Source organism: Mustelus asterias, chromosome 5, assembly GCF_964213995.1.
Source record: "Mustelus asterias chromosome 5, sMusAst1.hap1.1, whole genome shotgun sequence".
Taxonomy (NCBI): Eukaryota; Metazoa; Chordata; class Chondrichthyes; order Carcharhiniformes; family Triakidae; genus Mustelus; species Mustelus asterias.
Window position 1 is genome coordinate 11972137 of NC_135805.1, and position 12443 is coordinate 11984579.

General features: G+C 45.2%; 1 protein-coding gene across 1 annotated transcript in view; it reads left to right on the plus strand.

Annotated features, from left to right (window-relative positions):
• Positions 1-10523, plus strand: part of brox (BRO1 domain and CAAX motif containing) — a 53373-nt gene extending 42850 nt beyond the window's left edge. Inside the window, exons 9-12 of the mRNA XM_078212157.1 lie at positions 1546-1627; positions 1948-2098; positions 4270-4429; positions 8297-10523. Of these exons, the coding sequence (XP_078068283.1) occupies positions 1546-1627; positions 1948-2098; positions 4270-4429; positions 8297-8383 (480 nt within the window). The 3' untranslated portion in view covers positions 8384-10523. The remainder of the gene's footprint in view (positions 1-1545; positions 1628-1947; positions 2099-4269; positions 4430-8296) is intronic.
• The last annotated feature ends 1920 nt before the right edge of the window (positions 10524-12443 follow it).

A 12443-nucleotide genomic window follows, 5' to 3' on the forward strand; every position in this document is an offset into this window, starting at 1 on the left:
ATCAATTTACCAACCACCGAAGTAAGACTAACCGGTCTATAATTACCAGGGTCATTTCTATTCCCTTTCTTAAACAGAGGAACAACATTCGCCATTCTCCAGTCCTCTGGCACCATCCCCGTGGACAGCGAGGACCCAAAGATCAACGCCAAAGGCTCTGCAATCTCATCCCTTGCCTCCCAAAGAATCCTAGGATACATTTCATCAGGCCCAGGGGACTTATCGACCTTCAGTTTATTCAAAACTGCCAAGACATCCTCCCTCCGAACATCTATTTCCTCCAGCCTATTAGCCTGTAACACCTTCTCTTCCTCAAAAACATGGCCCCTCTCCTTGGTGAACACTGAAGAAAAGTATTCATTCATCACCTCGCCTATCTCTACTGACTCCATACGTTCAAAGACTATTTCCTCGGGTGGATGGAGCTATTACAAGGGGGCATAACTATAGGGTTCGTGGTGGGAGATATAGGAAGGATATCAGAGGTAAGTTCTTTACGCAGAGAGTGGTTGGGGTGTGGAATGGACTGCCTGCAGTGATAGTGGAGTCAGACACTTTAGGAACATTTAAGCGGTTATTGGATAGGCACATGGAGCACACCAGGATGATAGGGAGTGGGATAGCTTGATCTTGGTTTCAGATAAAGCTCGGCACAACATCGTGGGCCAAAGGGCCTGTTCTGTGCTGTACTGTTCTATGTTCTATGTCTGTATAGTGCTCAAGAAACAATACTTTTCACTGTATGCTAATACATGTGACAACCAATCAAATCAAGGAGCTGGTGGTCTCCATCGGGCAGCAGTGTGACAGTGGTTAGCACTGCTGCCTCACAGTACCAGGGACCCAGGTTCGATTCCCAGCTTGGGTAACTGTGTGGAATTTGCATATTCTCCCCGCGTTTCCACCGGGTGCTCTAGTTTCCTTTCGCAAGTCCAAAGGACATGTTGGTTAGGCGCATTGGCCATGCTAAATTCTCCCCCAGTGTATCCAAACGGGCGCCGGAGTGTGGTGACTGGGGCATTTTCACAGTAACTTTGTTGCAGTGTTAATGTAAGCCTACTTGTGACGCTAATAAACTTAAAACATTTCTGGTGCCCCTTCCCTATTGCCTGCTGTTTCTTTACCACTTCTTTTTGGACTTGTGTACCTGACAAATCTCCTTGTTTCAAATAGTTAATTCCGTGTTACTGAGCTGTACGTGGTATTCTCGGGTAGAGAATGGGAGATTATAGAGTGAGAGCCTGCTGTTTTATTGATGCAGAGTACATACAGTGAGAGTCCTCTGCTCTAATGCTCTTCACGTAGGATTGACCAACTAAGGGATCTTGTAGGAGGTTTGCTTGTGGTAGCCTGATGTACTTGGGGAGAGGAGAGCTGTGTGGCAGTGATGGAATAGCAGGCAGGGTAGTCACATTAATCAGTGCAGAGAGCAGCCTCTCAAAAGGGTTTGGTCCCTCCCGAGATAAAACATTTTGATCTTTTTGAAGTGATGTTACAGCAGTGGATTTCGTCTCGAAGTCAGTATTGTGTATTTATTCTTCTCAGGCATACTGTTACCATGGCCAGACCCTACTGGCCAGTGACAAATGTGGGGAAGCCATCCGATCACTACAAGAAGCAGAGAAATGTGAGTATAAAGAAGGAGCCATTGTTAACTCCATAGGCACTCCAGACTGGAACCAACCGAGGCTAATTGAACAGTCATATTCAGGCCAACTCTCCCAGCTGGGAAAACGTCCCTCATACTTGCTTATGATGTGTGCCTGTTTGATGGAATTGATTTGGTTTGATTGTGTGTGTGTCATCTGGTCTGTGGGGGCTAATTCAAGATGGGCTCTGGAATTATCTTTGTGCTCTAAAGCTTATCCCAAATTCTGTTGACCTGATTCATAGGTAGGGTTATCAGGAGAGTTTCCTCTAACATCCTTTTCTCTTCCATTCCTGCAGATTATTCCAAGGCAGAGGCTCTGTGCAAGGAATATGGTCAAACAAAGGGAGCAGGATCTACAGCCAAGCCATCTGAGCACTTGTTCTTTAGGAAGTTGGGAACGTACATCAGAAACACCTTGGAAAAGTGCCAGCGAGAGAATGGGTTTATGTGAGTTTATTTTTAAATGTGGCCTAGCCAATGAATATAATTCATTATTGGTTGCTCAGGTATGATACAACTGAGTGTCTTGCTGCATCACTTGGAGAGTAGTTAAGGGGTCACCACGTGAGCGCTGAACAGGAGTCACATAAGGATGGCAGGCTCCTGTCCCTAAAGAATATCACTGAACATTAGTTGGGTTTCTAATCTTCACAATCGCTTTTACTACTATTTCTGTAAACTGATCTCAAATTGTCACATTGATCAGCTGTGGACAACAACGTAACCATTACACCGGGGGTTCCCAAACAGGGGTTCGTGGACCCCAGGGGGTCCATGCAACTAGTGGCAGCCACATGACTAGCAAACGCCAGTTCCAACACGCAAAGTTTAAAAAGAATTATTGGAGAAAACAAATAGGGCAGTCAGAACAAGGCCTGTTGGAGGATGATCTGAGAGGCCTTGCTCTGATTCACCCATTTGATTTCTTCGATCTTGCTGCTGCTGGGCAGAAAAGCCCACAGGCAACAGTGAAGATCATGCCAAGAAGAGGCGGCTGATGGGGCCTTGGAGCGAGTGAGCGGGTCTCACTGCAATGGAACAAAGGAATTAGGAGTGAGAGTAGGCAATTTAGCCCTTTGAGCCCACTCCGCCATTCTGTCTGATCATGGCTGATCTCCATCTCATCCTAACTTCACTCCCCTGCCTTTTCCCACACAGCCCTTTATCCTGTTTTTGATCAAATATTTATCTACCTTTTCTTGAATCTATTGATTCTGTATCCACTGCATTCCGGGGCAGTGAATTCCATAGATTCACAGCCCTCTGAGAAGTAGCTTCTCCTCATCTCTGTCTTGAACTCCACTCCCTCCCCCCCCAACTAACCTCTTGTCCTAGACTATTCTAGAAGGGGGAACATTTGGTTAACATTTACTTTATCAATCCTGTTGAGTATTTTTTTTACCTCTATCAAATCCCCCCCTCATTCTTCTGTACTCCAGCGAGTACAAGCCCAAGCTACTCAACCGTTCCTCATACAACAGCCTCTTCAAATCTGGAATCAATCTAGTGAACCTCTTCTGAACCGTCTCCAGTGCCACCAGATCCTCCCTCAAAGGAGGTGACCGAAACTGAACACAATATTCCAAGTGTGGTCTCACCAATACCTTATACAATTGTAACAACACTTCTCTACTTTTATACTCCAGACCCTTTGCAATAAATGTCAAGATTCCATTTGCCTTCCTTATAACATTCTGCACCTGCATACCCACTTTCTGAGACTCATGCACAAGGACACCCAGATCCCTCTGCACAGACGCCTTTTGAATCTGTTTCCAATTTAAATAGTAATTTGCCCTTTTATTTTTCCGGCCAAAATGGAAACCTTGCATTTATCCACATTAAACTCCATCTGCCAGGTTCTGGCCCATCCCCCTAGCCTGTCAATATCCATTTGTAAACTTTTAAATCTCTCTTTCATTCCTGCTTTCCCTCCTATTTTTGTGTCATCAGCAAATTTTGCTATGTTACTCTGCCCCTGCTTGTCGATCGACAAGATGGTAAATAGTTGTGGTCCAGGAGTTAATGTTAAAGGACCATGGGATGGTGGTTTGGCCTGGGGTTAGTGAGGGGGCCATGTAGTGAGTGAATGTATTAGTGACTTTGTGCCTCTTCTTTAATATATGCATAGATATAGCTAGAAAAGACGTGTTCACATTTAATATCTATGTTTGCACTTTTTTCCTGAAAAAAAGGGAATGTCGACATTGAAAGTGTTTGGAGTTCCTGTTGTTCTTGGAAGGTCACTAGGGATTCCAGAGCTGGGAAAGTTTGGGAAACCCTGCATTTCACTAACTTACCCATATAAGAGTGAGAGAGGGGATGAACTAGCCCTCTGGGAGCTGCATGAAGATAGCTCTTCAATCTGCTTGGCTGGCTGGTCTGTTACTCAGATTTTAGCCTCTGTTTCACGTGTTCCTGTTGAGCTACAGGAAGCCTGGGAAATGGGAACTTTATCGCTGAAAGTAGCTGTTTAGAGAGTTGTCTAACCATGACAAATTAAAACAAGAGGAGCTTTCTTGGATTTCCCATGAATAACAAGGAATGCTGTTTGTATGACAGACAGAGGCAACCAAGAAAGAGTCATTTTTATTATCATCTATTGTTTCTCTTTCAAGCTATTTCCAGAAAGTTCCTCCAGAGACTCCACAGCTGGAACTGAAGGCGAACTACGGTTTGGTGGAGCCGCAGTCATTTGAGCTTCCGGCACTCAGCACTCAGTGGACCCAGGAAGTATACAATGCATTCGATATTACCAGAACCCCCAAGGATGACAAGGTAGGAAGAGAGATCTGTTAACATGTGTGGCCCTTTCACTCAGTTGACTGGGTGAGTTCATACAGTGAGTAGCTGAGCTGTAGCGAGCATGAAGGCCCCAGGAATGACCCTCGCTCTGTCATTAATTAGCTGACCTCAGCCAGTGATAACTGCTGACCTGAGGGTACCAGAGGGCAGGAATACCAGCAAGGCCTAGGATCCTGATTTGATTTATTATTGTCACACGTATGAGTATACACTGAAAAGTATTGTTTCTTGCACGTTATACAGAAAAAGCATAACATGCATAGAGAAGGAAAGGAGAGAGTGCAGAATGTAGTGTTACGGTCATAGCTAGGGTGTAGAGAAAGATTAACTTAATGCAAGGTCGGTCCATTCAAAAGTCTGATGGCAGTAGGGAAGAAGCTGTTCTTGACTCGGTTGATATGTGACCTCAGACTTTTGGAAGAGAGAATGTCCAGGGTGCGTGGGATCCTTGATTATGCTGGCTACTTTTCTGAAGCAGCGGGAAGTGTAGATGGAGTCAATAGATCAATCCGAACCCTGGACTTTTCTGTAGTGCCTTTCACTACTTCAGGATAGCCAAATGAATGCTTTTAAAGTGTAGTCAATGTTGTAATCGAGGAGAATGTGTTGAATGTTCTTGTGTATAACCATAACTGGTTGTCATAGTGGATAACTTTAACTTCTCCAATATTGACTGGGACTTCCTTGGAGAAAAAGGCTTAGTTGGGGCAGAATTTGATATGTGTATCCAAGAGGGTTTCTTGAAAGAGAATGTGATAGTCCGACGAGAGGAGGGGCCATACTGGACTTTATATTGGCAAATGAGCCTGCCCAGGTGACTGACCTTTCAACCGAATTTTGGAAACCGTGATCACAACCCAAGTTTTAAAATAGCTATGAATAAGAACAAAGAACAATACAGCACAGGAACAGGCCCTTCGGCCCTCCAAGCCCGCGTCGCTCCCCGGTCCAGGATTGAATCCTGAATCCAGGATCCCCGCCCAATTTTCCAGCCTATCTACATACCAATATCCTATCCACCGAGCTGTCCCCCACAGCTACGATGCTTTGTTCATTACAACCTATTAACTCACCCCCACCCCCCCATTCCAGACCATGTGATCTCCAGGGAGAGGCGAAAACCCAGAGTGAAAAACCCCAGGGCCAATATGGGGAAGAAAAAATCTGGGAAATTCCTCTCCGACCCCCTGAGGCGATCGAAACGAGTCCAGGAGATCACAATGGCCCTGATCGGAAAATGCTTCCCAACCCTAGTCATTTCCACTTCCACGAGAAACAAGGAACAATTAGCCCGCGCCGCTCCCTGGTCCAAACTAGACCACTCTTTTGTATCCCTCCATTCCCACTCCGTTCATATAGCTGTCTAGATAAGTCTTAAACGTTCCCAGTGTGTCCGCCTCCACCACCTTGCCCGGCAACACATTCCAGGCCCCCACGACCCTCTGTGTGAAATATGTCCTTCTGATATCTGTGTTAAACCTCCCCCCACTCACCTTGAACCTATGACCCCTCGTGAACGTCACCACCGACCCGGGGAAAAGCTTCCCACCGTTCACCCTATCTATGCCTTTCATAATTTTATACACCTCTATTAAGTCTCCCCTCATCCTCCGTCTTTCCAAGGAGAACAACCCCAGTTTCCCCAATCTCTCCTCATAACCAAGCCCCTCCATACCAGGCAACATCCTGGTAAACCTCCTCTGTACTCTCTCCAAAGCCTCCACGTCCTTCTGGTAGTGTGGCGACCAGAACTGGACGCAGTATTCCAAATGCAGCCGAACCAACGTTCTATACATCTGCAACATCAGACCCCAACTTTTATACTCTATGCCCCGTCCTATAAAGGCAAGCATGCCATATGCCTTCTTCACCACCTTCTCCACCTGTGACGTCACCTTCAAAGATCTGTGGACTTGCACACCCAGGTCCCTCTGCGTCTCTACACCCTTTATGGTTCTTCCATTTATCGTGTAGCTCCTCCTTACATTATTCCCACCAAAATGCATCACTTCGCATTTTTCAGGATTGAACTCCATCTGCCATTTCCTTGCCCAAATTTCCAGCCTATCTATATCCTTCTGTAGCCTCTGACAATGTTCCTCACTATCTGCAAGTCCTGCCAGTTTTGTGTCGTCCGCAAACTTACTGATCACCCCAGTTACTCCTTCTTCCAGATCATTTATATAAATCACAAACAGCAGAGGTCCCAATACAGAGCCCTGCGGTACACCACTAGTCACAGGCCTCCAGCCGGAAAGAGACCCTTCCACTACCACTCTCTGTCTTCTATGACCAAGCCAGTTCTCCACCCATCTAGCCACCTCCCCCTTTATCCCATGGGATCCAACCTTTTTCACTAGCCTACCATGAGGGACTTTGTCAAACGCTTTACTAAAGTCCATATAGACAACATCCACGGCCCTTCCTTCGGATAGGGAAGGTACTAAATTGGGTAGGGCAAATTATGACAATATTAGCAGGAGCTAGGGAGAGTTAATTGGGAGCAGCTGATATCGGGCAAGTCCACATTTGACCTTGAACAACAGCAGGATCTTGGGGTTCAAGTCCATAGCTCCCTGAAAGTGGCCACACCGGTAATTAGAGTGGTAAAGAAGGCATATGGCATGCTTGCCTTTATTGGTTGGGGCATTGAGTACAAGAGTCAGGCTGCCATATTGCAGCTTTGTAAAACTTTGGTTAGGCCGCACTTAAGAGTATTGCGTTCAATTCTGGTTGCCAGATTACAGGGTTATCGAGTTACTTAAAAAGTTACCTAGATTACGTGTTTCAGAAAGGAGGTTCAAGATATGTAAACTGCAGGACAAATTCAACATGGTCACCATTACGGGCTGTTTATCAACCAAGAAATTGTGGTAATCCTGGGGAGATTCATAATGGATATTATTGGATTGCAGGAAGGATGTGGAGGTCTTGGAGAGGGTGCAGAAGAGGTTTACCAGGATGCTGCCTGGATGAGCTATAAGGAGAGGCTGGACACACTAGGGTTGTTTTCTCTGGAGCAGCAGAGGCGGAGGGGAAACCTGACAGAAGTCTATAAAATTATGAGAGGTATGGATAGGGTTGACAGTCAGAATCTTTTCCCCCAGAGTTCCCAATGTCTAATACTAGGGGGCATGCACTTAAGGAAAGAGGAGGAAAGTTCAACTTCTGTAGTGGAGAAAATGCTTGAACCTTCATCAAGGAAGAAATAATGAGACATCTGGTTAGAAATTGTCCAATTGGGAAGACACAGCATGGGTTCATGAAAGGCAGGTCATGTTCAACTAATTTAGTGGAATTCTTTGAAGGCATTACGAGTGTAGTGGACAACAGGGAACCAGTGGATATGGTGTACCTGGATTTCCAGAAGACATTTGACAAGGTGCCGCACAAAAGACTGCTGCATAAGATAAAGGTGCACGGTGTTATGGGTAATGTATTAGCATGGATAGAGGATTGGTTAACTAACAGAAAGAAAAGAGAGGGGGTAAATGGGTGTTTTTCTGGTTGATGATCAGTGACTAATGGCGACTAGCCTCAGGGATCAGTGTTGGCACCGCAATTGTTTAGAATTTGCACAGATGATTTGGAGTTGGGGACCAAGTGTAGTGTCAAAGTTCGCAGATGACACTAAGATGAATGGCAGAGCAAAGTATGCAGAGGACACTGAAAGTCTGCAGGGGGGTATAGATAGACCAAGTGAGTGGGCAAGGGACCAGCTCCTGTTCTAATCCTGGACTCTGTCCATTAGGGACCAGCTCCTGTTGTAATCCTGGACTGTGTGGGGCGCCAGCTTTTACAGAACATGATTATTAATGCATTTTGATCTTCAATTTTTAGGCCAAGGATAAAAAGGAAGAGGAGGTGAAGCCTGTGAAGGAGCCAGACCTGAAGCCCCAGAAAGACACAGGCTGCTCCATTTCTTAGAGACAGTCAGCAGAGATTACCTGACTGTTGGACCATGCTTCCTTCTCTACGTAACCTGCATGGCTGGTCTCTTAGTTCACGTGGCCAAGAACTGAAACATGACATCCTGATTCCCCCTGCCCCCAAAACAACCTCATTTACCCCACAAACCATGACTCCACTTTTAAGTAAAGTTAAACCAGGGACACCAAGTCACAAGTAAAGAACAAACCGTTATTGTGGCTCTCTGACTCAAGCCCCGATCGTTGTCCATGACAAAGACGGGAGGGAGTTACTGATCCGATCAAGAATGGCCTGGGTCACTATATCATCTCACGAGAGCGTAAAAAAGTAATGCCAAGTAGCTGATATAGATTAGAATCTGTCTCTCAACCCCATTGTAATAGTACTTCAATCAATACTGGCATTAAACTCCTAACTGCAAGACTCGATAAACATTCTCAATTGTTTAATTCTAAAATCTAAATTTATATCCAGCACTCCAAGCTTTGTTCTCCAGAATCTGTGGTTGGGAGGGGTTAATTTATTCTCTTCAGTCCCCATCGCCAGTTTCTATCCATTAATTTATCCTCTACAGTGGGTATATTGACCATGGCCAGTGATGGGCAGAGTTACAGCTGTCAATTTGGGGAGGAGAGCCAGGAATTTGTATTCTGAATCACCAATCTGGCCTAAACATATAATTCTGTTCTTACAGCTCAATCAAAGCTGCTTTTTATTTCCTGTTCATGAATCATGTCTTCCCAAAGATGTGGAGATGCCGGCGTTGGACTGGGGTAAACACAGTAAGAAGTTTAACAACACCAGGTTAAAGTCCAACCATGGACTTTAACCTGGTGTTGTTAAACTTCTTACTGTGTTTTCCCAAAGATGGCCAGGAAACAACATGTGAAGAGAATAAGGAAAGATGTTCAGCCCCTCCACTTCATTGCTCCTGTCTCACTCCTAACTCAGCACATCCATTTTCACTGAAATGATTCAGGGTCTTTTCCTCAAGTACCTTTCCAATTGACAACACGTATTAAACATTTGTCCCAGTATCTGTCAGTGATTCTCCTGTCTTTCAAAGGAATAACTAAGAAAATGTAAATAGTTATATGAATATATAGACACATATAAATATACATAAACATTATAGCTTTGGGCGGGGATGGGTTGGTGGTGGTGTTTAGGCTGTGGTTAATGCGAGGGATGGTAATCTCTAGCTCTGGCTGATCCCAGGCAGGAGGCTTGGACAGTGGATCTCCCAGGGCTGCTTTTCAGGCTGTGGGTGATTTCAGAGAGGGACATGCTCAGACTCTGTGATCTGGGGAGGGTGTTTCACAGACTGTGGGTGGTCCCAGAAAGGGGATGTTCTCGGGTGGCACTGTGGGATGGGTGGCACAGTGGTTAGCACTGCTGTCTCACAGCACCAGGGTCCCAGGTTTGATTCCTGGCTTGGGTCACTGTCTGTGCGGAGTCTGCACATTCTCCCTGTGTCCGCGTGGGTTTCCTCCGGGTGCTCCAGTTTCCTCCCACAGTCCAAAAGATGTGCCGGTTAGGTGCATTGGCCATGTTAAATTCTCCCTCAGTGTACCCGAACAGGCGCCGGAGTGTGGCGACTGGGGGATTTTCACAGTAGCTTCATTGCAGTGTTAATGTAAGCCAACTTGCGACACTAATAAATAAACTTCAAACTGACAGTTCCTAGGCCGTGGGTGGTCCTGGGGTGGGGGTGGAGGGGGGGGGGGGGTGGGGGGGGAATGTTCTCGGGCTGTGGGTGGTCCTAGACTTCAGGTTATTTTCTATTTTGCCTTTTGAATACTGGGTTAGCTCACTCGCAGCTGGTTGGTGAAGATGAAGGACTGCACCTATACAGCACTAACTATTTAACCTGCTTCCTGAACACTTACACTTGGGACAAACCACAAATTTCAGATTGTTTCAAAATGTTAACTCAAATTGGAGGTCTGTAAATAATCACTTAATTCTGAGTGAAAGGAGAGATTTACATAGAATTGACCATCAGTGACTGAAATTTCCTGTGCCTGGTGTTAAAATGCTGGTTTATTTTGTAATCCTTTAACAGTTTGAAGATTATGTAACTGATATATGTTGCTTTGGAAAAAAATAAAGATCACACTGCTACCATTTAAACAGGGTGTCGAACAGTTAACTTTGGAATTGTTTCTCTTCCCCATCCCTCACCTGAACAGACTGATTGTGAGGAGTTACTGTTCCCCACGAACAGACAGAACAATATAGCTGGGTATCGGGCTGATGTGGAGGCTAAATTCCAGCAAGGGCTAGTTGGGTCAAATGAATTATTTGCATGTTCAATCTATGCAGGTTCAATCCCTGGTCCATACATTAATATCTTAAATTCAGACACCACAACAGCTGGGTGCCACAGTTCTCCTTCAGCATCAGCGACCTATTAAAATCAGCCAGGTTTCCTCCTCCTCCTGTTTGCTCCCCACTGGCTGCCAGGGAAAGGATGAGTTTTTGGCTGTCTGGTGAAGACTGTACCTGACTGGGCTGTGATTGTACGCCATGTGAAAAAATGTCCATCTCGCTACGTTACTGGAGGATGCCTATAGTTGTTGCCTTCCCTTTGCAATATGGAGGCAGAGTTGATGCTGGCTGAGTGAAGAAGCAAGATGGAAGGGAGGATAGATTATCCAACTGACCCTGTAATTTGGGCTAGTCCAATGAGAAATTGGAATATCAACATCCTGTCCTGGAATGCTGGGCCAGGGGGTCATCTCCGCACATTACTCATCCCCATATCAGGAACTGTACCCATTCCAAGTGAGCCCTAAAGGAGAGGTTACACAGGGAGCTGTCCTGGGGGGAAAAAAAGCAGGAAATTGTGGATCAAGGAAGAAGGGAAAAAAAGGCTTTAAAAGGATTATCGAACATGTGTGCACAACAAATTTGGGTTGCTTAAAACTTTGCATTTTTGATGTGTTCCGAAGTGAGTGAGCGAAATGTCCCAAGTGATGTTAATTTTCTTTTGTAGCCTATTGTGTATATGTTGACTTCTCTCTGAAACTGTTCTTGTCCTGCATATACAGCGAGACCTGGATAACATTCAGACTAGAGCTGATAAATAACAAAAAGCATTCTTACCATGCAAGCACCAGGCAATGACCACCTGCGACATGAAAGAATTTGACCATCTCCCCAAAAACTGATTAGGGACAGTCAGCATAGCTTTGTGAGTGGAAAATCATGTCTCAAATTTTTTGAAGAGGTAACCAAGAAGGTAGATGAGGGCAGTGCAGTTGATGTTGTCTACATGGACCTTAGCAAGGCCTTTGACCAGGTACCGCCAGGTAGTTTGTTGCATAAGGTTAAATCTCATGGGATCCAGGGTGAGGTAGCCAAATGGTTACAAAATTGGCTTGATGACAGAAGACAGAGGGTGGTTGTAGAGGGTTGTTTTTCAAACTGGAGGCCTGTGACCAGTGGTGTGTCTCTGGGATCGGTGCTGGGTCCACTGTTATTTGTTATTTATATTAATGATTTAGATGAGAATTTAGTAGGCATGGTTAGTAAGTTTGCAGGAAACACCAAGATTGGTGGCATCGTGGACAGCGAAGAAGGTTATCTAGGATTGCAACAGGACCTTGATCAATTGAGCCAGTGGGCTGACAAATGGCAGATGGTGTTTAATTTAGACAAATGCGAGGTGATGCATTTTGGTAGATTGAACCAGGGAAGGACTTACTCAGTTAATGGTAGGGCGTTGGAGAGAGTTGTAGACCAAAGAGATCTAGGAGTACAGGTTCATAGCTCCTCGAAAGTGGAGTCACAGGTGGACAGAGTGGTGAAGAAGGCATTCAGCATGCTTGGTTTCATTGGTCAGAACATTGAATACAGGAGTTGGGACGTCTTGTTGAAGTTGTACAAGGCATTGGTAAGGCCACACTTGGAATATTGTGTAAGTTCTGGTCACCCTATTATAGAAAGGATATTATTAAAGTAAAATGAGTGCAGAAAAGATTTACTCGGATGCTACCAGGACTTGATGGTTTGAGTTATAAAGAGAGGCTGGATAGACAGACTTTTTTCTCTG